Source organism: Hippocampus bargibanti, linkage group LG04 (assembly GCF_051943395.1).
Source record: "Hippocampus bargibanti isolate YZ-2025 linkage group LG04, ASM5194339v1, whole genome shotgun sequence".
In the NCBI taxonomy this organism is placed as follows: Eukaryota; Metazoa; Chordata; class Actinopteri; order Syngnathiformes; family Syngnathidae; genus Hippocampus; species Hippocampus bargibanti.
Window position 1 is genome coordinate 18,789,016 of NC_142737.1, and position 26,891 is coordinate 18,815,906.

The following is a 26,891-nucleotide window of genomic DNA, read 5'->3' on the forward strand; positions in this document are numbered from 1 at the left end:
GCTTTCCTTCCTCCAGGCTGCGTCAGACGCACGTCTCCCTTGTGATTTTGTGACGAGCGATACGTCTGGTGTTTGCTTAAATGTCCATGTCACTTTTGCACCGTTGAGCATTTTAGTAAACGGTTTTCTTGGCTACTTACCGCTGCAGGTAAGAGTTAATCTTCCGAACTTTTCAGGAAAAAATACAGATCTAATTTAACTTCTTGTCTTCTTCCAGGAGACCCCCCTTTAAGAAACTGACCGCGGATTAGGACTTTTCTACGAAGAGTCTCGAACGAGAGGACCCCCTTAAGTGCGACTTTGCGTCTTTTCTTTCCTGCGATCGTCCCCAGAAATGGTGGGGCAGCTCCACTTGCAAGCGATGGATGAAAGTCTCAAAGGAAAGAACCGAGAAGGGCTGCTTGACAGCCCGGACTCGGGGCTGCCTCCAAGCCCCAGTCCGCCCCTCTGCTCCCTCTCTCCGGCTCTCATCGGGCCGCGCTCCGGCAGCTGCACGACACCCGTGGAGGGCCAGCAGCAAGCGACCTGGAAGAAGGACGCCAGTCGGGAGGGCAAACTGGTAAGATATGGCTATCATGTGCTTCTCGTAGCGGGGACCCACGCGTCATGGAAAGCAAGGCATCCTCTGGCCCATCAAACCTATTTACTCCCAACCGTCTTCATTTCGTTTTTTTTCTTAATCTTGGATGCACTGTGTTCAGTGCACACATATCCCGCCTACATGCATACATACGGGTGAAAGTGCGGTCCATGTGTATGACGTGAGGCCAAAAATAAACTGGGTAATTTTTTGTACAGTACTGTATACTTTAAATCAAGCTTCTTTTGCAATATGCAATGAATAGAGTTCACTTCGCCTTTTGTTTGCAAGAGATTGCTGTATGACACGATCAACTCCATTGTGGAGAACTTTGTATCCCAGAACTGAGCATTAAAGTATAACAAATGTTTTTAATTCAATTACTTTTGCAATTGAAGAGCTTTACTGCCTTCATACAAATATATTTATTTGAAAAACAGTTTCAAAATACCAATTGTATGGAGAAAATTAAGCGGTCATTTTAGCCTTGTTATTCTTGAGGCATGACCGACACTATAAAATAATTAACATTTAACTCCAAGAGCTGGCATGCATGCCTTTTCAAATCTGCATGCTCATGATATGGGAAACAATAAAGGGTATGTGCAAGTAGCGTAAAATAACTTATAGATTGCGTCACCAATAAAACCTGACCCTACATGCCAGACATGTTTTTTTTTGTCATAAAAAAGGGACACTCAGATTTTGAATGGAACAATTGAACTTACTATATTTGTTGTGGTGCTTTATAAGTTGATACGTTTTTTTTAATATTATAAGTATAAGTTTTATATTATATTATAACTGCCTTGCATGCTGGGTCCGAAAGGATAGTAATTTCATCTGTGCTGTATGTCATGCATATTAGCATATTTGACAATAAAGCTGACTTTGACTTTTGACTTTGGTACACATTGAATTATAGTAGTAAATATCGGAGCCCCCTCATGGACACATAAGGAAACAAGCATTTTTTTTCTGGTGACTTATTAGCTCACAGTGGACAGTACCGCAGTCCCGGACTTGATTCAAGGTTATTTATTGCTTTGACATTGTCATTTTATTGGTTTTCACAACTGATGCATTTTAAGAGTATAGGAGCACGTAATGAAATGTGTGTGGTGGCATATCATGGAGAGAAAGCGGCCGCAGTGACTACTTTACAACACTCAAAATACATTCATACACAAGCGATTGATTGTCATTTGATTGTTGGATATATTTCTGCAGTATGTTTGTAGTATTGTCAACTATGTAGCTCGGCAACTGAGTGTAAAGTGAAGAAAATCATGACTCTTAAAGTGGGACCGTGTTGGGTCATACGACCTTCCGAATATGTATACTGTACCTATGTACGATCCGATTTCAGGATCTAAGTGGTGCCATGTAAATTCAGTGTGACCAGGGCCTAAAGAATCAAGTGAGCTGGCCAATGTAACTTAAACCATACAAACATTGTTTATATAGGAGCAGTCAGAAACATTTCCAATTTATGAACTTTGGTCCTCGTTTAAGCATTTTTGTATGATCTGGTTGGTCAGTCAGAGCAAAACCTTTAGGATTACACCCATCCATTATCCTAACTGCTTATCCTGATGATGGTCGCAGGTGTGCAGTAGGTTATCATAGCTGTCTTCGGGCTGTTGGCCAGGTAAACCCTGAACTGGTTGCAATCACATGGCACAATGAAACATTCAATCATTCATCCTCACAATCACACCTAAGGACAATTTAGAGCATTCCATTAAACTGCCACCCATGTTTTCTGATTGTGGAAAAAAATCCGCAGTACCCGGAGAAGGCGGCAAGGAACAACATGCAAATTCCATACAGGAAGGTATGACCTCTGCGCTGTGAGGCAGACGTGCGAACCACACAAATGCTGCCAGTAGTATTACTGCTAAACCAGTCAAGAACGGCTCTAAATGATAAATGTTGCACAAGTAACTTTTTTGTATCGTACGTATTGATGGTTTCTATAACTGCATGGATGAAATATGAAATGTGACCATCTTTGATTGTCCAGTTCGAAACAGATCTGGAAGATCTTTCATTTCTTTCATAACTTTGCTGCTGTGAAATGTAAATTTCTCCACTGCGAGACTAATAAAGGCAAATCCAATCCAATCCAAGCTCTCTCCCCCTGACATCCCCAACACCACCCCCCACTTCTCAATTTGAAGATGCCAACGGCTCAGGAATCCTTAGAAGTTAAATGCCTGCATGACTTACTGCATCTGACTTAACTGGTTTTATAGGGGATCCAAAGTGGGACTCAGTAACCCCCCGCAGTTTCATAACGTGCTGTATCAGTTACAGATAGTGTAGCCATTGTTGCCTCCTGTCTTTTGCTGGCCACAAGCTATAGTTGTCAAGTCTTCAGGTCTGGCTTTGACATTTTGGCTCCCAGTCTTTGTGCATAAGTCCCTGTTATATCATTTGCTTGCACTAGTGCAGAAAGCCTGGGTTCAACTCTCATTTAGCATGAATAGTTGGTGGATTCTACCCACGACTGGTCACCAGTTATTGGATTGGATTAGCCTTTATTAGTATCGCAGTGGACACATTTACATTTCACAGCAGCAAAAGCTGCTGGATGCTACAGTTGCATGTTTGCTTTCAACATGTAGCTTGTAGTCGACGTGCACAGTCCACCATGATGTCCCTGATCCACTGGTGGAAAGACACTTTGATCCTCTCCTCTTTCATCTAGAACTGCTTCATGTAACAAAGAGGGTACAGAAAGTGCTTAAGATGAATGACTGTCTTTGTTTTGTGCTGTCATATAATTTGTTATTTTGTTTTTTTTGTTCCTTTGACTTTTTTAAGACGGCGCCACAAGAGTGACTGCCTTTTCAGCAGCTCATGTATTTTGTTTTTCTATTTTCATTCCTTTCATCACTTTGCTGCTGTGAAATGTAAATTTATCCACTGCGAGAGTAATAAAGACAAATCCAAATCCGAAATCCAAATCCAAAGTGATGAAAGTAAGAGGAAAGTAAAGGAAGTAGAAAAACGAAATACAGGACCTGCTTTTATAAGAATCGCCTCTTTCACCCCCCTTTCAAACCATCTATGTTCTTTCGCTAAGATTTTAACCTCATTGTCGTCAAATGAGTGGTTGCTAGCTTTTAGGTGCAAATGTACTGCCGATTGAGGCCCACTAGTATTATCCCTGCGATGTTGATAAAGTCTTTTTTTGAGAATTTGTTGAGTCTCCCCAATGTACTGCTCTTTACAATTTTCATTCTTACAATGTATGGAATAAACTACATAACTTTGTTTTTCATTTGGTAGCCTATCTTTTGGATGCACTAATTTTTGCCTTAACGTGTTTATCGGTTTGAAATAAGTAGGAATTTTATGTTGCCAAAGGACTCTTTGTAATTTTTCAGAAACTCCTGCAATGTACGGTACTGCTACTCCTCTCCTTTTTGAATCTTGAGAATTATTGGTTTCGTTCGCTAGTCTTTCTTTCTGACATTTGTTGAATGACCACTGAGGGTACCCACAGTTAGTGAGTGCTCTCCTGATATGTTTTGACTCCTTTTCTCTACCTTCAGTGCTAGTTGGTATTAGTTTAGCCCTATGCTGGAGGGTTCTGATAACTCCTAGTTTATGTTGTAAAGGGTGGTTAGAGTCAAAAAGTAAGTATTGGTCAGTGTGCGTAGCCTTCCTAAAGACTTCTGTTTTTAGCGCTCTGTCCTCTTTTATAATTACTTTACAATCCAAGAAGGCTAGTTGGTTCTCTTGAATGTCCTCACGAGTAAATTTAATGTTGAAGTCTACAGAGTTGAGATGATCTGTGAAGGATTGAATTTCTTGTTTCTTAATTATGACAAAAGTATCGTCCACATATCTAAACCAGTGTCTAGGTTTTGTCCCTGGGAAGGATGTGAGGGCCTGTTTCTCCATCTCTTCCATGTAAAGATTAGCCACTATGGGTGAAACTGGTGAGCCCATAGCACAACCATGGATTTGTTTATAAAAATTTTCCCGAAATTGAAAATACGTAGTATTAAGGCAGATTTCTAGTAATTGGCAGATGTGATCCGGTTTCAGTTTGGTTCTTTCATGCAGAGAAACATCCGCCAGCAGCCTCGTCCTCACCACTGAGACTGCTGCTGGGGTTGGGACAGATGTAAAGAGAGAAGTCACATCGTATGATGCCAAAGTTTCCTCAGGTTCCAATATGAGGTCTTTGATCCTCTCTACAAACCCTGTGGTGTTCTCTACGTGGTATTCTGTGTTACCAACCAACGGAGCTAAAATAGTTTTTAAATATTTGGCTACATTGTATGTAGAGGAGTCAATGCTACAAACAATGGGTCGGAGGGGGAACCCTTCTTTATGTATTTTTGGCAGGCCATAGATACATGGCGTGGCCTCTCCCGGGTATAATCTAAAATACATCTGTTTATCTATATGTTTTCCTTTCTCTAGCTTTTGGAGACAGTCAATCATTTCTTTCTTGTATCTATTGGAAGGGTCCCTTTTTAGTTGCTCATACGTGTTAGAATCACTGATTAACCCATTTATTTTGTCTTCATAATCCAATGTGTTGAGAAGCACTGTGCATCTGCCCTTGTCTGCTGGCAAAATAGTAATATTTTTGTCTTTTTGTAGAGTAGTTAACGCCTTTCTCTCTTCTAATGTTATGTTGGACGGAGGAAGTTTGGCACTACTGAGAAGAGCTGATATTTTAATGCGTAGATCATCTGCCTCTGCATACGAAAGTTTGTTATTTTTAATAGCCGATTCAGTAGCTGTGATATAATCTATTGTAGGTATAGTTTTAGGAGTCACTGAGAAATTTAAACCTTTGGTAAGTACCGCCTTTTCTGTCTCTGAGAGATCTCTGTCTGACAAATTTTTGATCCAATTCTCCCTTGCAAACTGTTCATACCTAATTTTACGCGTGTTTACCAGTAGCTGAGATTGTTTCAGTAAAAGTAATTTTTGAAATTTACCCTTTTGTCTCTCTTTGGTTTTGCTGTGGTGCCTCATATAACCGGATTTAGTAAATTCACACACTTCCTGATAGATTTTGTGGGTAAGATTAGTTTGTAATCGCTGATAATAAGTTTCTATTTCTGACTGTTTGTTTTTTATCTCTATGTTAAGTCTCCTAATTCGCAAATTTAGAATTTTCCTAGTATAATTTTGTTGCATTTTATCGGCTAAGTATCCGGGTTCCAGGGGTGCTTGCTTCAAGCATTTAGGAATTAACCGGCTCTGTCTACATCTAAGATTGAATCTGAGGTGGTTCTTTAAATCAGCTAATTTAAAGGTGGCCTTTTCTAAGTTACGTACCAGCAGAAGGATGTCTCTCCCAAAGTTGGCAGCAATACGTCTGTGTAAGCTCTCAGTCGTACAGGAGTGGTCCATCGATGAGAAGGTTTCTTCAGCCGTCATCTGTACAAAAGTGAAGGTTTCGGACGTTTCGCCTCCTATCCAAGAGGCTTCGTCAGCGAACTAAAGTCTGACTGGTCGTATCGGCCCCATTTATATATCCCTAATGTCCAGACCTGGTGGCGCCGGACACAGCTATGATAGGTCCCTACTCTCAGGTTGGGGGGGGGCGCGGGACCCCCCCCCTGTGGCCCCACTGATTGTTCCTACATTCCTGACTAACGATTGGCCTATTACACCCACTCCCCCCGGTATCACCTCATCAGCATAACGACCCTCATCAGCATTGCGAAAGTTGCCTAACCTGTTTTGCCTGAGCAGGCTATTGTATGAACGATCCAAATTGAACCTCACACCACCAGACCGGTTTAATGAAGGATTTTGTTGTTTTATAAGAATCGCCTCTTTCACCCCCCTTTCAAACCATCTATGTTCTTTCGCTAAGATTTTAACCTCATTGTCGTCAAATGAGTGGTTGCTAGCTTTTAGGTGCAAATGTACTGCCGATTGAGGCCCACTAGTATTATCCCTGCGATGTTGATAAAGTCTTTTTTTGAGAATTTGTTGAGTCTCCCCAATGTACTGCTCTTTACAATTTTCATTCTTACAATGTATGGAATAAACTACATAACTTTGTTTTTCATTTGGTAGCCTATCTTTTGGATGCACTAATTTTTGCCTTAACGTGTTTATCGGTTTGAAATAAGTAGGAATTTTATGTTGCCAAAGGACTCTTTGTAATTTTTCAGAAACTCCTGCAATGTACGGTACTGCTACTCCTCTCCTTTTTGAATCTTGAGAATTATTGGTTTCGTTCGCTAGTCTTTCTTTCTGACATTTGTTGAATGACCACTGAGGGTACCCACAGTTAGTGAGTGCTCTCCTGATATGTTTTGACTCCTTTTCTCTACCTTCAGTGCTAGTTGGTATTAGTTTAGCCCTATGCTGGAGGGTTCTGATAACTCCTAGTTTATGTTGTAAAGGGTGGTTAGAGTCAAAAAGTAAGTATTGGTCAGTGTGCGTAGCCTTCCTAAAGACTTCTGTTTTTAGCGCTCTGTCCTCTTTTATAATTACTTTACAATCCAAGAAGGCTAGTTGGTTCTCTTGAATGTCCTCACGAGTAAATTTAATGTTGAAGTCTACAGAGTTGAGATGATCTGTGAAGGATTGAATTTCTTGTTTCTTAATTATGACAAAAGTATCGTCCACATATCTAAACCAGTGTCTAGGTTTTGTCCCTGGGAAGGATGTGAGGGCCTGTTTCTCCATCTCTTCCATGTAAAGATTAGCCACTATGGGTGAAACTGGTGAGCCCATAGCACAACCATGGATTTGTTTATAAAAATTTTCCCGAAATTGAAAATACGTAGTATTAAGGCAGATTTCTAGTAATTGGCAGATGTGATCCGGTTTCAGTTTGGTTCTTTCATGCAGAGAAACATCCGCCAGCAGCCTCGTCCTCACCACTGAGACTGCTGCTGGGGTTGGGACAGATGTAAAGAGATTGGTTGACTGGTTAGCACATCGGCTTCACACGACAGCAGTGATGAGTTAGATTCCAGCTGCGGTCTCCCTGTGAATAGTTTGCATGTTCTCCCCATGCTGGCGTCAATTTTCTCTGGAAGCTATAGTTGTCAAGTCTTCAGGTCTGGCTTTGACATTTTGGCTCCCAGTCTTTGTGCATAAGTCCCTGTTATATCATTTGCTTGCACTAGTGCAGAAAGCCTGGGTTCAACTCTCATTTAGCATGAATAGTTGGTGGATTCTACCCACGACTGGTCACCAGTTATTGGATTGGATTAGCCTTTATTAGTATCGCAGTGGACACATTTACATTTCACAGCAGCAAAAGCTGCTGGATGCTACAGTTGCATGTTTGCTTTCAACATGTAGCTTGTAGTCGACGTGCACAGTCCACCATGATGTCCCTGATCCACTGGTGGAAAGACACTTTGATCCTCTCCTCTTTCATCTAGAACTGCTTCATGTAACAAAGAGGGTACAGAAAGTGCTTAAGATGAATGACTGTCTTTGTTTTGTGCTGTCATATAATTTGTTATTTTGTTTTTTTTGTTCCTTTGACTTTTTTAAGACGGCGCCACAAGAGTGACTGCCTTTTCAGCAGCTCATGTATTTTGTTTTTCTATTTTCATTCCTTTCATCACTTTGCTGCTGTGAAATGTAAATTTATCCACTGCGAGAGTAATAAAGACAAATCCAAATCCGAAATCCAAATCCAAAGTGATGAAAGTAAGAGGAAAGTAAAGGAAGTAGAAAAACGAAATACAGGACCTGCTTCGATGAGAAGGTTTCTTCAGCCGTCATCTGTACAAAAGTGAAGGTTTCGGACGTTTCGCCTCCTATCCAAGAGGCTTCGTCAGCGAACTAAAGTCTGACTGGTCGTATCGGCCCCATTTATATATCCCTAATGTCCAGACCTGGTGGCGCCGGACACAGCTATGATAGGTCCCTACTCTCAGGTTGGGGGGGGGGGCGCGGGACCCCCCCCCCTGTGGCCCCACTGATTGTTCCTACATTCCTGACTAACGATTGGCCTATTACACCCACTCCCCCCGGTATCACCTCATCAGCATAACGACCCTCATCAGCATTGCGAAAGTTGCCTAACCTGTTTTGCCTGAGCAGGCTATTGTATGAACGATCCAAATTGAACCTCACACCACCAGACCGGTTTAATGAAGGATTTTGTTGTTTTATAAGAATCGCCTCTTTCACCCCCCTTTCAAACCATCTATGTTCTTTCGCTAAGATTTTAACCTCATTGTCGTCAAATGAGTGGTTGCTAGCTTTTAGGTGCAAATGTACTGCCGATTGAGGCCCACTAGTATTATCCCTGCGATGTTGATAAAGTCTTTTTTTGAGAATTTGTTGAGTCTCCCCAATGTACTGCTCTTTACAATTTTCATTCTTACAATGTATGGAATAAACTACATAACTTTGTTTTTCATTTGGTAGCCTATCTTTTGGATGCACTAATTTTTGCCTTAACGTGTTTATCGGTTTGAAATAAGTAGGAATTTTATGTTGCCAAAGGACTCTTTGTAATTTTTCAGAAACTCCTGCAATGTACGGTACTGCTACTCCTCTCCTTTTTGAATCTTGAGAATTATTGGTTTCGTTCGCTAGTCTTTCTTTCTGACATTTGTTGAATGACCACTGAGGGTACCCACAGTTAGTGAGTGCTCTCCTGATATGTTTTGACTCCTTTTCTCTACCTTCAGTGCTAGTTGGTATTAGTTTAGCCCTATGCTGGAGGGTTCTGATAACTCCTAGTTTATGTTGTAAAGGGTGGTTAGAGTCAAAAAGTAAGTATTGGTCAGTGTGCGTAGCCTTCCTAAAGACTTCTGTTTTTAGCGCTCTGTCCTCTTTTATAATTACTTTACAATCCAAGAAGGCTAGTTGGTTCTCTTGAATGTCCTCACGAGTAAATTTAATGTTGAAGTCTACAGAGTTGAGATGATCTGTGAAGGATTGAATTTCTTGTTTCTTAATTATGACAAAAGTATCGTCCACATATCTAAACCAGTGTCTAGGTTTTGTCCCTGGGAAGGATGTGAGGGCCTGTTTCTCCATCTCTTCCATGTAAAGATTAGCCACTATGGGTGAAACTGGTGAGCCCATAGCACAACCATGGATTTGTTTATAAAAATTTTCCCGAAATTGAAAATACGTAGTATTAAGGCAGATTTCTAGTAATTGGCAGATGTGATCCGGTTTCAGTTTGGTTCTTTCATGCAGAGAAACATCCGCCAGCAGCCTCGTCCTCACCACTGAGACTGCTGCTGGGGTTGGGACAGATGTAAAGAGAGAAGTCACATCGTATGATGCCAAAGTTTCCTCAGGTTCCAATATGAGGTCTTTGATCCTCTCTACAAACCCTGTGGTGTTCTCTACGTGGTATTCTGTGTTACCAACCAACGGAGCTAAAATAGTTTTTAAATATTTGGCTACATTGTATGTAGAGGAGTCAATGCTACAAACAATGGGTCGGAGGGGGAACCCTTCTTTATGTATTTTTGGCAGGCCATAGATACATGGCGTGGCCTCTCCCGGGTATAATCTAAAATACATCTGTTTATCTATATGTTTTCCTTTCTCTAGCTTTTGGAGACAGTCAATCATTTCTTTCTTGTATCTATTGGAAGGGTCCCTTTTTAGTTGCTCATACGTGTTAGAATCACTGATTAACCCATTTATTTTGTCTTCATAATCCAATGTGTTGAGAAGCACTGTGCATCTGCCCTTGTCTGCTGGCAAAATAGTAATATTTTTGTCTTTTTGTAGAGTAGTTAACGCCTTTCTCTCTTCTAATGTTATGTTGGACGGAGGAAGTTTGGCACTACTGAGAAGAGCTGATATTTTAATGCGTAGATCATCTGCCTCTGCATACGAAAGTTTGTTATTTTTAATAGCCGATTCAGTAGCTGTGATATAATCTATTGTAGGTATAGTTTTAGGAGTCACTGAGAAATTTAAACCTTTGGTAAGTACCGCCTTTTCTGTCTCTGAGAGATCTCTGTCTGACAAATTTTTGATCCAATTCTCCCTTGCAAACTGTTCATACCTAATTTTACGCGTGTTTACCAGTAGCTGAGATTGTTTCAGTAAAAGTAATTTTTGAAATTTACCCTTTTGTCTCTCTTTGGTTTTGCTGTGGTGCCTCATATAACCGGATTTAGTAAATTCACACACTTCCTGATAGATTTTGTGGGTAAGATTAGTTTGTAATCGCTGATAATAAGTTTCTATTTCTGACTGTTTGTTTTTTATCTCTATGTTAAGTCTCCTAATTCGCAAATTTAGAATTTTCCTAGTATAATTTTGTTGCATTTTATCGGCTAAGTATCCGGGTTCCAGGGGTGCTTGCTTCAAGCATTTAGGAATTAACCGGCTCTGTCTACATCTAAGATTGAATCTGAGGTGGTTCTTTAAATCAGCTAATTTAAAGGTGGCCTTTTCTAAGTTACGTACCAGCAGAAGGATGTCTCTCCCAAAGTTGGCAGCAATACGTCTGTGTAAGCTCTCAGTCGTACAGGAGTGGTCCATCGATGAGAAGGTTTCTTCAGCCGTCATCTGTACAAAAGTGAAGGTTTCGGACGTTTCGCCTCCTATCCAAGAGGCTTCGTCAGCGAACTAAAGTCTGACTGGTCGTATCGGCCCCATTTATATATCCCTAATGTCCAGACCTGGTGGCGCCGGACACAGCTATGATAGGTCCCTACTCTCAGGTTGGGGGGGGGCGCGGGACCCCCCCCCTGTGGCCCCACTGATTGTTCCTACATTCCTGACTAACGATTGGCCTATTACACCCACTCCCCCCGGTATCACCTCATCAGCATAACGACCCTCATCAGCATTGCGAAAGTTGCCTAACCTGTTTTGCCTGAGCAGGCTATTGTATGAACGATCCAAATTGAACCTCACACCACCAGACCGGTTTAATGAAGGATTTTGTTGTTTTATAAGAATCGCCTCTTTCACCCCCCTTTCAAACCATCTATGTTCTTTCGCTAAGATTTTAACCTCATTGTCGTCAAATGAGTGGTTGCTAGCTTTTAGGTGCAAATGTACTGCCGATTGAGGCCCACTAGTATTATCCCTGCGATGTTGATAAAGTCTTTTTTTGAGAATTTGTTGAGTCTCCCCAATGTACTGCTCTTTACAATTTTCATTCTTACAATGTATGGAATAAACTACATAACTTTGTTTTTCATTTGGTAGCCTATCTTTTGGATGCACTAATTTTTGCCTTAACGTGTTTATCGGTTTGAAATAAGTAGGAATTTTATGTTGCCAAAGGACTCTTTGTAATTTTTCAGAAACTCCTGCAATGTACGGTACTGCTACTCCTCTCCTTTTTGAATCTTGAGAATTATTGGTTTCGTTCGCTAGTCTTTCTTTCTGACATTTGTTGAATGACCACTGAGGGTACCCACAGTTAGTGAGTGCTCTCCTGATATGTTTTGACTCCTTTTCTCTACCTTCAGTGCTAGTTGGTATTAGTTTAGCCCTATGCTGGAGGGTTCTGATAACTCCTAGTTTATGTTGTAAAGGGTGGTTAGAGTCAAAAAGTAAGTATTGGTCAGTGTGCGTAGCCTTCCTAAAGACTTCTGTTTTTAGCGCTCTGTCCTCTTTTATAATTACTTTACAATCCAAGAAGGCTAGTTGGTTCTCTTGAATGTCCTCACGAGTAAATTTAATGTTGAAGTCTACAGAGTTGAGATGATCTGTGAAGGATTGAATTTCTTGTTTCTTAATTATGACAAAAGTATCGTCCACATATCTAAACCAGTGTCTAGGTTTTGTCCCTGGGAAGGATGTGAGGGCCTGTTTCTCCATCTCTTCCATGTAAAGATTAGCCACTATGGGTGAAACTGGTGAGCCCATAGCACAACCATGGATTTGTTTATAAAAATTTTCCCGAAATTGAAAATACGTAGTATTAAGGCAGATTTCTAGTAATTGGCAGATGTGATCCGGTTTCAGTTTGGTTCTTTCATGCAGAGAAACATCCGCCAGCAGCCTCGTCCTCACCACTGAGACTGCTGCTGGGGTTGGGACAGATGTAAAGAGATTGGTTGACTGGTTAGCACATCGGCTTCACACGACAGCAGTGATGAGTTAGATTCCAGCTGCGGTCTCCCTGTGAATAGTTTGCATGTTCTCCCCATGCTGGCGTCAATTTTCTCTGGGTACTCTGGTTTACAACTTTCGCAATGCTGATGAGGGTCGTTATGCTGATGAGGTGATACCGGGGGGAGTGGGTGTAATAGGCCAATCGTTAGTCAGGAATGTAGGAACAATCAGTGGGGCCACAGGGGGGGGGGGTCCCGCGCCCCCCCCCAACCTGAGAGTAGGGACCTATCATAGCTGTGTCCGGCGCCACCAGGTCTGGACATTAGGGATATATAAATGGGGCCGATACGACCAGTCAGACTTTAGTTCGCTGACGAAGCCTCTTGGATAGGAGGCGAAACGTCCGAAACCTTCACTTTTGTACAGATGACGGCTGAAGAAACCTTCTCATCGATGGACCACTCCTGTACGACTGAGAGCTTACACAGACGTATTACAGGACCTGCTCTAAAGGCAAGCACTCTCTTGGCGCCATCTTGAAGTAAAAAAAAAAAAAACAAATAATGTGACACAACACAAAAGACATCATTCAATCTTGAGCACTTTCTCAAAGTCAAATCAAGTAAAAGTCAGCTTTATTGTCAAATATGGTAATATGCATGGCATACAGCACAGATGAAATTACTCTCCTCTAGGACCCAGCATGCAAGGCATTTTAACAAACATAATAAACACGAAAATGCCAATTTGCCAGGAGAGAAGAGCCGCTGCGTGTTCACGCGCCACCATCTTGGGGAAAAAAAAACAAATCATATGCACCCTCTTTGTTGTATGGAGCAGTCCTAGATGAAAGAGTAGAGGATCAAAGTGTCCTTTTCCCCAGTGAATCAGAGACATCATGGTGGAATGTGCACGTCTGCTACAAGCCAAATGTTGAAAGCATCCGTTGAAGAAAAGAGATTGTCTCACACCTCCTGCCCCATGTACATTCGCTTCAATTCCAAGGCGTGACAGTTCCACATATGCACTGGAGCTCTGCGCTGACGCTCCTCTCTTCTCATCGGGGGTCCTCAAGCCATGCATCCATCCAGCAGTAGACTGTCCAACAGCACCGACCTTTTCGCTGTGAAAATGCTGCCCATTACAGGCGCAAAAAAGCACAATTGCCCCAGAGCTGTCCAGCAATGACAGTCAAATGGCAACAATAGCAATTCGCAGGGCACACAATGTCCAGCCGCTGCCCAAAGTCAGACAGGTGATGTAGAAAATTGATGATGTAATTAAGGGTGGCACATGGTTGACTGGTTAGCACATCGGCTTCACACGACAGCAGTGATGAGTTAGATTCCAGCTGCGGTCTCCCTGTGAATAGTTTGCATGTTCTCCCCATGCTGGCGTCAATTTTCTCTGGGTACTCTGGTTTCCTCCCTCTTTCCAAAAACATACATGACAGCTTAATGGAACACTCTACATTGTCCCTGGGTGTGACTGAATGTGCCTAGTTGTTCGTCTCTAAACCTGCCATTGGTTGGAAACCATTTCAGGGTGTGCCGCGCCGACTACCCAATGACGGCTGGGATAGGCTCCTGTACGCCAGTGAACCCTGTGAGGATAAGCGTATTTACAAGATGGATGGACAGATATTGTTGTACACTAAATTGTGTAAATTCTGACTTATATTCAGTTGGACATCAAAAAAGAGGGAAAGCTATGAGCTTTTATTTTCACCAAATCAATCCATCCATTTTCCAGACTTCTTCATCCTCGAGTCGCGGGGGGTGCTGGAGCCGAGAAACTAGGCAGTGGAACTCCCTGAATTGGTTGCCAGCCAATCGCAGGGTACACAGAGACAAACAATTGTCCGCACTCACACAGAGGAGTTTTGGAGTGTTCAATCAGACAAAATCGATCAATATTTAAAATACAAATAAACAAATAAAATAAAAAATGTTAGGTGTACAACTCTTGTCAATTGGACCAACAAAGCAACAAGAGCATTTTATCAATAAAAGTAAAGACTGATTTTCTTGTGTTAATCAGATCGATCTGATGGGGTTATTATATTTGCATTGTTTCTCTGGCGTCTATGACAAAGTCCTCAGTTATTTATTATTTTTTTTTATGAAGAGAGGCGGGGAGCATTTCAGCACTCCCAACAGTTGTGGTCATCAACTGCTAAGGAATATCTGCAAACTTGGACCTGCTATGCGGTGCAAAATGCTGACAACTACATTTTTTAAATGAGAGCTATTCTGCAGAGCAGACTTCACCATGCTGGGCATTCTCGTCATTGGACATGTGCCCAGAAGAGTGACAGTTTGGTGGCAGAATGTCAGTGTAAAATTCTAAATAATAGTGCAGCTGGTCGAGTGTGTTTGAATATTTGAGTGGTCATAGGCAGACAGATTTTGAGATCTGCGGGCAAGTAAGGCAGATTGCAGATGTATTTCATTGATAAACATGCAAACAGTAGTGGAATAAAAATAATTCACTTTGATAGGCAACGATTAAAGTCGGCTGTGACCACTCCCACAGCGTCGCAGCTCTCCACAAATCCGCATGGCTTTGCACTCTTCTGCGAAAAATACCACCGTCGAGGCTAACCTATTTCTGCGCAGACATATTCCATGCGCTGTGCCAGATTTATGCTGGTAAAGAAAATTGAGGCTGATGTTTTGCCTTGCGTAGTGCAGTGTTCTCTATTACTTTGAACGTCTGTCGTACAGCTGAGCCGTCTGGGTTCAAGTCTTGCAAGTTATCTTTGCCATTGGGTTTCTTGCAAGAAATGTGTTTTACAAATTAAAAACTAAGCTCATCTGATTTTGTTCAAGGGCGGTGCAGACCAAATCACAGTACACAACAAGCAAGTCCATTCACATCTAAAAACTATCTTGAGTTTTAACTTAAGATCCTTGTTTTTTTTGGTGAGGAAAACCCACACAATGGCGATTAAGCAAATTCCCAAAAAAATCACTGCATGGAAGGACTACTCACTATGTACTCTGTGATCATCTATCGAAGTACACAGCTGTTGATAAGATAAAAATATAACAAAAATAGTGTACCCATCTTTATGCATCATAATATAAATGAGTTATATAATAGACATGAATTAATACTGTACCCAGTGTCTGAAACTCATGTCAAAACGTTACGGGACACCAGGGCAGACAACTCTGAAAAGTTGCCTGCCCGGCGATAAAGTTGCCTGCCCGGCCATAAAGTTGCCTGCCCCATTTTTCACCACTTGAAACACAATAAGACGACTAATCACCAAAAAAAAACATTGTTGCAAAGTATTAATGATTGTTTTTATAAAGGATGTACCTACCACAAATGCTCCCTTGCTTAATTTATCGTAAATATCCCTTGCTGATGATTTTGCTCCAGTTGGTCGTTTGTCCATATTTGGTCATTTTAGACAATGCAATGGTTGCGTTGTCTGCTACAACCCACATGAACTCCTCTTTTCACGATGCTTTTCATGTACAGTGGGACCTTGGCTTACGAATCCCTTGGCTTATGAACGTTTCGGTTTACGAGCGTTACACTTGTGAAAATTTTACCTTGATATACAAACTATTTTTCGGGATACACACGGAGCTGCCACAATGAGTGATGTGTCGTTCACGAACGAGCCCGTTCTCCTAACAAGAAAATGGTGGCCAATGTTTTTGTCCCCGCCCCAGTCTTTGGTTAAAGCCACGTGATAGGTCAAGAACGCAGCAGTGGAGGATGGGGTTACAGACAGAGTGAGGCCATTCTAAAAAAAACAAAATGGCGTCTTCGGTTAAAGCCACGTGATTGGTCAAGATTGGGGGGACGGGGTTAAACATTAAAGAGACAGGCAGACAGAGAGAAAACACACACACACACACACAAGGGAGATGACAGAGTTTTAAACCAAAAAACAAAATTGAAAAAAAGGTTAAATATCCCATCAATCAGGCTCCACAAACGCGCACAAGTCATCTGTACATTTGATGCAAAAAGCTATTAACCCAGCTAAACAGATGACAATTGATGAACTACATACAATTGTCACAGAGAAAGCACCTACAAGGGATCATTCCTCAAGATGGTGAAAGAAGCCTATGTTCCTCATCAAGTGTTTAATGCTGAGGAAACCGGATACTCCATTCCATCAAGCCATTAACGACCATCACAAAGGTAAATGAAATGACTTTATTGTACAGTACAGTTTATTTCTTTAATCAATACTATAGCACATTTATTGTACATAAAATAAGGTATATTTGGTGTAGTTTTAAGGCTTAGAAAATTAGAAAGAAGAAAATGATGTTATGGGGACCTGGGAACGCATTCTCATTTTAATGCTTTCCTATGGGAAATTAATTTTTGGGATAGACACTTTTCGCCTTACACACTCTGGGAACCAATTAAATTCATAAGCCAAGGTCCCACTGTACGTTCAATTTCTAAGTGCCTTTCAAAACTCTCAAGTACTCTTTACAGTCACAAGATAATGTACGTTTACGTTTTGTAGCGTCATAAATTTTGTTCGCTTCTTTTGAATCTTCTGGGGCCGAGGTTCTGTGCCTCTACTTTGGAAAATGACATTCAAAAGCACGACCTTATAAAGCTCAGGAAAGACGGAAGCACGAAGAAGGCTTCTGATTGGCTGCCGTGCCGAGTATGCAAATTGCCAAACGAACCGAAATTCAGGCATTCCCAAACCAAATGAAGACTCAATGCCCCAGGTGAATGCAGCAATGAATTTGCCCCAAGAAAACCTAATTTGGAAATACATATGAATGTAAAGTTCCACAATCTATTAGAATTCCCGTTTTTGTTGAATGATATTGAAACTTTACAATGTAACCATGGTCTGTTAGCAATGTCAACACTAGGATTTATGAGACACACAAAAACGTGTAACATATGGATATTAAAGTGATGGATACTTATTGATTGAGTGAGCGATTTATCCTGATTGTTTCTTTCCAAAAATAAACTTTAAAATGCATATGAATTATTACTCATGTTACTCAGGCCGTAACATGAAATCTAACTTGAGCAAATGCGTTATTTCAGAAATATTTATTAAACTGACAGTGCTTCATATTCTGTAGTGAAGAAATAACTCTGTGTCCTACAAGAGTGGGCCATCGATGAAAAGGTTTCTTCAACCGTCATTTGTACTTCGTTGAAGGAAAATGGGCCTTAATCTGCAGTACATATGCACCTAAAAGCTAACAACCACTCATTTGACGACTGAGGTTAAAATCTTAGCGAAAGAAAATAGATGGTTTGAAAGGGGAGTAAAAGAAGCTATTTTTATAAAACAGCAAAACCCCTCACTAAATCGTCATGGTGGTGTGAGGCTTAATTTGGATCGTGCTTCCAAGACACTTCTGAGATCGTTACCATAGGCTTAGTTATGCTGATGAGGTGATACAGAGCAAATGAATCAGGCCAGTCGTAGACCATAATCAGTCAGGACAATAGAAGTAATCAGTGTAGCTTCAGGGAATAGTCCTCTGCTCCCCCCAACCTTAGAGCAGGGACCTATCATAGCAGGGTCTAGCACCGCCACCTCTGGATAGTAGGGATATATATACACTGTATATCGGGCCAGAGCTACCAGCAAAATTTTCATTCTCTGACGAAGCCTCTTGGATGAGGAGCGAAACGTCACTTTCAAAGAAACCTTTTCGTCGCTGTAGTGAGGAAGTCACTCTCAGTTTCAAAAAGGTTGGTGACCCTGATGTGGTGTTTTCATTTTATAACTTACCCTAACTGTCTCATTTCATGCCGTTCACAAAAACAGCTCTTGGCATGGTACATTTTACGTAAATCAGCTCTGACAAATTGTAAGCAGTATGGGCTCCATTAGTACTTCACAGGAGCGGTTAAACAGGTGTGAGTGTAAATTGAACCTTCAACGACTTACTTAGCGTCGCACAGCTTGCCATCAGTTTCTCTGATTAACATATTGCTGAAAAGTGATGAAGTGTGTGTTAAAATAAAATAAATGTCCATTACCAGCGTGCCATCGAAACAGCCGCTAATGACTGCAAGCAGGGGGGTACTTGTAGCAAAACAGAAATGTTGCTTGCAGAAATCTGCTTATCACTGTGGGACATTTTCTCACTGTAGGACACCCCTCAACCCCCCCCCCCCCCCATGTCAACTCGGAAATGTCCAGCTTAACAAATTTTCCAATAAGTTATCAATAGAATAGTCTGTTCTAAAAAGATTACAGCAGCCGACGTGATACAAGCCAATAACTTTGTTGTACAGAATAGCTGTATTGTTTTTGCAGCAAATGACCCCAGACATTCTCACCCCCTATTTTTCCTTGTGTGAGACGCAGCTCAACATATTTGATCACAGATCATTTCCAGGTCAGTCCGAGTATCTGTAAGTCTGAACTACATGTCTGTGCAGGTTTAAGTGGCCTTTTGAAAGGTCTAATGGAGCCCTCAGAAATGCTGTTCTACATCCTGGGTGTTTTGACATTAGCGTGAGATACGCCCCACACGTACAAACACAGAGATAGACTAATCCTCTAGAAGTTCAAACTTGTTGAATGTCTCTGCTTTGTGTTTTCCATTTTTAGCAGATTCATGCGTGTTTCTTGTCTCCAGCTTAAAAGTGCGGACTGAAAAAAATGTTTTCCATCAGAAAACATTCCCTATTGGAGCCCAAGCTTACATCAATTAGGGGAGCTTTATGTACACTAGTGTACACCCCCCCTTTCCAAATCTATTTTGGAGTTGTTTTTGTATGCCACCTAAGGAACAATTGCCAAGCCCTATTTTAAGGTGTGGGGGCTTGTTAGAGGCTGTTGCATAATCATTTGATGACCCCTCATTTCTAAATGCAACACAGCTAAAATGCTCAGACAGAGCCCATCTGTCTGCCTGCCTGTCTGCCTGCCTGCCTGCACACCATAACAGGGATGCGACATGTAGCAGGTTTCTCCTTGTGTCCCTGCTGTTATCGATACAAACGTCTCGAGGTTGCAGGTGCGAAATGTTTCAGTTGGGTTTTCGACTCAGCAACTCGCCGTTGTTCTTTGGACACTGTGGCTTTGTCAGCAGCGCCCTTTTTTTCTGGGCATGAATGTGCTTCTGCCAAGATTGGCTTGATCCTTTGTGTGCATACTGACACTTCTTCCTGGAGGCCTCCTAACCGCCAGTCAAGTGTTTACTTTGCACAAAATGGAGAGCACAGACAAAGTAGTTGAGAATATGTTCCAGACCCACTGTTGGGAAAATTCTGCCAGACCATGTAAAAATAACTAGATAGTTCTATCTCTTCCACATGTTTTAAACACATTCTAATGTCCTCAAACACGTGTTCAGGTATTCCTTTGGGCCTGTTCTCACTCATAAACTGTCAAGAAATAGGAGACCATCACAGGACCACATTGTGACACTCCCAAGGTATCCAAATAGGGGTCAACGGAAACTTGCTTCAAGCTGTTAATTTTTCCACTACCATTTGACGTTTACGGTAAAACTGATGCAAAAGCATGTTAAACATCGCTCATTTGAAAACTAAAATGTTCAAACAATTAGAATTTCCGAGAACAAAATTCGGTATAGCTTCATGGTAATGTATAATTCAAAATGCCATAGACATGCTAACAGAGTGAGGATTGTTGCGATAATTTTCAGCTTAACTCATTCACTGACATTCCCGAATGTATTCAGGTTTTGTTTTTTCTTGCGGGGGGGGGGGGGGGGTTTGCCGATAAATTGCTGGCAATGTTTTTCTCCAGCATATGCATTTTGTACATCACCCATTTTGAGCTCAGCTAACTCCAGACTCATATAATTTAGGAATTGTTTTTTTCTGATGAAAGAGAATATAAGGTTTCTTACACTGTATTGAATGTTTATGTAATCATGAAACTCAATATTCTGTGGGTCCTGCATTTTGAGTGAAAATGACAAAAACCCCGGCACTGGAGTGGACACATTTTTGCACACCGTCTGGCAGTGAATGAGTTAAAAGCTCCTATTTTTGTCACAACTTCTGGTGCCATCGCAGAGTACACAAAATTAAACCCTGGCATATATGTATTCTCCTTGCTTTGTGAAGGACTGTTACTGACTATTGTGGACATTCTCTCCCTCTTGGGGTCACTTATGTGCTATCTCTTCCTCGGTGGTGGTTACGGTTAATACGTTTGACCTTTGCCATTTTCACATAGTTGCATGTTTGTTATGTCCCTCTATACCAGGGGTCTCAAACTCAATTTACCTGGGGGCCGCTGGAGGCAGAGTCTGGGTGAGGCTGGGCCGCATCAGGATTTTCACAAGAAAAGCACAGATAAAACATTCCAATGTTCTCAATATTTTTATTTTTAACACACACAAAATGAATTAAAGGAATAAAAAGAAAAATGAATAAAAATAAATTAACCAGTAATAAATAAATAAAATAATTATAATGATCATAAGGCAGATACAGACGACTGAAAAAAACACAGGAAACGAATTATTTTAATAAAGTTTCAAATGTCTGTATTCACAGTCCTTTAATCTTTAACTAACATGGTAGAGGGTCTGATGATGACGGTTTCAGCCGTTAAAATTCAAAGTGTGCACATAAATATTGAACACAGCTGCTGGTTCCGAACATTCATATCGTAGAGGAAAGATGAGCCCAATGCACTGATCTGCCGTGCCCTTGGCCTCTTCTCGCCCATTCCCCGTCCTGGCATGTGCGCTTAAGTGTGTCCAAGCCGCAGCATGTGACCGGCTCCCACTGTAATGTGAGAGGAGCGTAAGGGCCCGGGCAACCGCTCACTTCACATAGACCGACCGGGTCCACATGCAAAGGCGGCCATCGATCACAAGTTTGGCTGCAGCATCTGGAACTTGTGCAGTTTGCAAGTGGAGGAGGAAAAAATGGCCCATATTTGTCAGAGTTCAAGTGGTTTACATTGTGACACTCATTTGAGAAGATTGCCTCTTTCCTGATTGACAAGCATCTACACAAAGTGCTACAAGTCCATGCGGTCACAGTATTTTGTGATGTCAGTGATGGAATAGTCCTAACAGTGGCACAGGTTGTCCTTTTTTTTCAAACCATCCCTTGGAAAAATCATCCGTGGGAAATACATGCAAGACCACATGTCTGGTTTGACAGTGAAATATTTTTCAACATGTGTATGATTTCAAACCGAGCTTGGGTACCAGAAAGAATGCTGTTAAAACATATCATTGAAAAAAAAAAACATCACAAGAGCAACTCCATGACAAAGATAAATGATAGTCTCCAATTCTTCCCACATTCTCTCACATCCTACTGCGCACCAAGCGGCCACCTGTTTTCTATTTTCCTCCAGTTCCTGTCCTTTGGTTGTTGACTTTCTAAATCATATTTGATTGGATTGGATTGGATTTGCCTTTATTAGTCTCGCAGTGGAGAAATTTACATTTGGCATACTTACCTATCATGATATCTAACATTTTGGTTGCTTTTAGGAGGATGATATTTATTTGGACATTTACGATTTCAGCCGAGGGTTTTTGAAAGGTAACAGTGGTTCGCAAATATTAATTGAAAAGAAAATGAAAAAAAAAGTGGTACAATTGAGACCAGACTTATGCATACCCTGGCAACATTTGGAGTTGAAAGTGACCATATTTGGTAAATGGTCAACTTTTAGCCCTTAACTCATTAATTGCCATCCCGGAATTTATTCGGGAATTGCGCCATTCTCAAATTTGTTCGGGTTTTAGCTTTTCTTGCAGAGGGTGCCAATAAAGACCTCCGGCAATGTTTTTTTTTTCCTTCCATGAGGAGGCAGCATTTTCCTTTTGTACAGCCACCCTTATTTCAAGCTCAGATAACTCTAGATCAATATAATTTAGGAATTAACTTTTTGTCTGATGAAAAATGTATTGAATGTTGTCCTAAAACTCAATATTCTGTGGGTGTTGGAATTTGAGTGACTATGACAAAAACCCTGGCAGTGTGGACACATTTTTTGCACGTCTGGCAGTGAATGAGTTATACTCATCCATTTGTCATTATTTCATGCATTTTTTTACAAAATGCTCTATTTCCAAAAGTATTAGAACTGAATCTATTTTTTTCACTACATGCATATGCACTGGTTTGATGATTAGTTGACCAGATTCTGGGAGAGGTTATTCTGAAAGGGAGTAATTTGTCCAATTTGTCAAGATCAGCCAAAGTGGAATACTTTTTAATAAAAATAGACGCCTCCCGTGGAAATTTGCTGTACATTTTCTGACGGTAATGAAACATTAACATGGTGGAAACTGCACCGCAGGGGTTTTAATTGAGGTTTTTGTTCTGCTCAAGTCCCCAAGCATGCTGAACTCTTTGTTTTAGGAGATGTGAGAAGCACTCAGATCTGTTCTAAAGGCTTACTAGTTGTGATATCGAATATGTCCTCTTCTCAGCTGCCTTACCTGCTGCTTAACAACACAGGGACAGACCCCAGGACTCGCATGTATCCAGTCTTCTATGGGGAGAGCATCGAGGTTGACCCAAAGCCAGAGAAACAAGTCAAGTAAGCAGCGTATACTGTCAATGAAAATATGGCGTTTATCACAAAATTCCTTTCCTCAAACGTCGCGTCTATTGCAGGTGCACTTCAGCGGTCCGGTACGATTCGGACAAGCATTATCAAGACAGAGTGTACTGCGTCCCCGTCCCCACGGTGACTTCGTACAGTGAAACAGTGGTAGCGGTGCCCAACTGCACCTGGAGGAGCTACAAATCCCAAGTGTACTTGGAGCCGCGGCAGAAGCCCATCAACTACCAGAGCACCACCATCGTGTACCCCAAACACGCCAAGAGCATTTACCGCACCACGCTCACCTACAAAGCCGCGGTTGCGCGTCGCTGGTTCGTCTCCAGAGTGCGGCTGGAGTCCAGTGATGAGTCAAGTCCCTGTATCATCTACACAGAGGACTTGTAGGCCCACGAGCTCCTTTTTTAAGGACTTTATGACAACAGATTTGAGGGGCAACACAAGATAACTTTTTGTTCATCTCGTCTCACTCTGGAGGAAATCTCTCAACTTTATACTGGGACCGTTTTTAAAAAGGCCTCTGTTGTACCTCATTGGTTTATGTCTTACTATCTAAAGAAAAGAAGAGCTGACACAAAAAATGCACTCCTGCAGGATGGACCTCAATGAAAAGAATCATTTGAGTGTAGAAACTTGAAGAGCTGAGGATTCAATCGTGCAAGATGGTGCAGCCTTTCAAATTACAAATCCCTTGCACGTTCCTTTGTATGAAAATCATCGTGTGTGTGTGTGTGTGTGTGTGTGTGTGTGTGTGTGTGTGTGTGTGTGTGTGTGTGTGCGCGCACGCGCGCCCCGTTTGCTTGAACAATTGGACCAAAGTCAGTCAACAGCCACACAAGCTGCACATGGGTTTACCACACCATTTCCTCACTGTATTTATGGCTGACTCAATTGTACCAAGGCAACCTATTTATTCACTTCCAACTATACACTGGAGTATTAGCGCCACATTGTAAAATGACAAAAAAAAGCAAAAACAGTGATGCCAGTAGAATAAATATTTTTCACAACACCCTCGTGAGCAGTTAAATCATCAGAAACCCTTTATTCGTCCCACAATGGGGAAATTTGCAGTCCACGCAGCAATTTGAAACGGGATGAGGTGGGGGGGTGAAAGATAGAGAAACAAGATATTCTAAGGATAGTAAAATTAAAATGTCAACTGTATACTGTAAATGTGCAAACCGTTTTATAAAAAAACTACATAGTGCAAGTATCAATTAAATGATATTGAGAGAATCACAGTGACTGAAATCTCTTATTGAGATGGATTGATGATCGATGAGGCGCTTCTGAGAAATATTTCATCATACTTAGCCATGATTGTATGGCGGGTCTGTTGAAACTGGTTGCTGTTTTGTGTTGAACCTTCAACTTAATTTTATTACCTTAAAGGACAACCGACATCACTTTTTTGTTTCAGAAAAATGTTTTATAGCATCTAAAATACCCAAAACATGCAGTATGATATTTTTAGTCAAATGCAAAACACCAATAAAAATGACTTAAAGTGTCCAAAAACTACTTCAAATTGAACCTGGAAGTGGCCAGTTTCAGAAGGTCCCGCCCACTTGTGCGTGGTGTCACCCCAAGACGTCTTGCCTTGGTGGAGAATCAAAATAATGGCTTCAGATTCGGAAAAGATGATTTCTTGTTACTCATCCAGTTATGAATATGATTCAAATAGTTCTGAAGAGGACAGCATACATGTTTGCAATCGATTAAAGAATGTATTCCGGTCATTTTGATGCATCTGGAGAGAAATGTAGTGACAAACTCTTTAGTACTTACAGTACCCAAAAAAGGCAGAAGAGGGCAACAAAGCTCCGTGCAAATTGTCTCCTGGGACGTTTTGTAAGCAAACATCAAATACACTGGAGAAGTCTTGGCGCAACACACGACTCACCATCGTGTTATTTATGTGTTTTCCTTCTAATTTCGCCATCAACACAAAGTTTTCAGACCAAAGTACCGCAAAATGCATTGAGGTGATGCAAGGTATGTCCTTTCTCGGTAAGGGGTGTTCCTTCAGTGACGTAGGGTGAGGACTCGTCACCAACTCAAAAACAAGACTTCCGGAATATTCAGCGCGAGTCTTAAAACATAAAATATAGCTACATGCGGTGGAATCTTTGTAAAATACGCTCAGTAGACGTCATTTGAAGCGATTTTACAAATTATGGACACAACTTGTCCGGAGACGTCTGTTGTCCTTTAAGAGTGTGGTCTAATATTCCTTTGTACGTCAAGCTAACATCAGGAAATAACACATTTATTTCGAGAGCTCGCAAATTTGTTTTTGTTCTAATGATGAAGGTAAACTGAAAGTGAGATCGAGTTTCACTCCGGGTGGCACGAAAATGTTTGTGGTATGTTGATGCACAAGTTTTTGTTCCAAAAAATGGTTTCAGACTTGATTGCAAATGCAATGGCTCATGTGCCAAACGAGCAACATTGACACAATCTAACTTGTACATTGTGGAACATCTGCGTAGGCTCTCAGTCGTACAGGAGCGGTCCGTCGATGAAAAGGTTTCTTCAGCCGTCATCTGTACTTCTTAGAAGGTGTCGGACATTTCGCTCATGCGAAGAGCTTCGTCTGTGAACTAAAGTTGTGCTGGTAAGTCTGGCCCTATATATATCCCTAACTATATGTAGGGCCAGACTCTGCCTGCACGTTGACAGCTGATGCCGGCCGGCCTCTACCAGTTTTTCCAGTTTGCTGTCCTTAATTTGAAATGTAATGTAGGTTGGACAGATGCACGGAATTCACAGCTCGTGCAACCAGTTAGAGTAAGTGGACACGCAATTTTGGGCACAGCCATCAATTCTGAGTCTAGAGCTTTTAACTCATTGCATATTGTGAATCTGCAAGTCAAAACCACTTGACTGAAATCTAATGTTTGCAATCACTGCGTGGAGGAGACTGAAATCAGTGAATATTCTATTTCATTTTACAAATCTGTACGCAACTGATTTTTAGACCTCGAGCTGTCAGTTCAGCTGCGTGGGAAAAAAAAGCCTGCAGGTGTGTGGAAGCTGCGCGAATGCTGCGTGCCGTGGCGAACCGAGGGAACAGTATGTTGCGATTATAGAGATGGCAGTTTCATCAGTTACCCTGAATTCCATATGGAGCTGCGGAAATGTGCAAAGTATTAGAAGGAGCAGTCAGGTGTCAATGGTGTCAGGAGAAGGAGAAGAGCTTGTTTGATGCGAACTCAGCAAGTATTTTGTTGGTTTCTTGTGAGTTCAGTTCTGTGTTTCCCCAACACTTGTTTGTTAATAATGTAAAATATTTTCCTGATGTATATGTGGATTTGAGGCTTCATAATTTTCTTTATATTTTTGTACGTCACCTGTTGTTTCTGTTCTGAGCTAATTTAAAGACGTATGTTGTAATTGAAATAATAAAATTAATGTTTTGACACTTGGGACTAAAGGTCATTTATTTTTAAGATTTTGGAAAAATATTTTTTTAGGGGAACTGTTCTACAGTTCGGCTGTTATAAATACAAACTGAATTGAACATGTGCTCATCAACATGGTGATTTTTTTTTTTAAATCTTTTTTTAAAAATTTAAAATTTTATTTTTAAATTTAAAAATTAGATTTTTAAAAATGATTCATTGTGTCAGGAAGGGAATCCGACGTAAAAGCTTGGCCAAAACAAACATGCAGATCAAACCTCTAAAGATGGAGGACACTGATTTGCTGTGGCGACCCCTTGAAGGGAAAAGCCGAAAGGAAAAGAAGATT

At 41.2% G+C, this 26,891-nt stretch overlaps 1 protein-coding gene across 2 annotated transcripts; it reads left to right on the forward strand.

Moving 5' to 3' along the window:
* Nucleotides 1-26,562, forward strand: rflna (refilin A). Of its 2 annotated transcripts, XM_088994561.1 has the most exons (4): nucleotides 1-148; nucleotides 218-559; nucleotides 23,002-23,111; nucleotides 23,189-26,562. In XM_088994561.1, exons 2-4 carry the CDS (start codon nucleotides 335-337, stop codon nucleotides 23,520-23,522), a joined length of 669 nt encoding a protein of 222 aa, XP_088850687.1. In that variant the 5' UTR covers nucleotides 1-148; nucleotides 218-334; the 3' UTR covers nucleotides 23,523-26,562. The 2 variants fall into 2 exon arrangements, with proteins under 2 accessions (XP_088850687.1, XP_088850686.1); XM_088994560.1 differs by having other exon boundaries at nucleotides 17-559.
* Nucleotides 26,563-26,891: the final 329 nt, after the last annotated feature.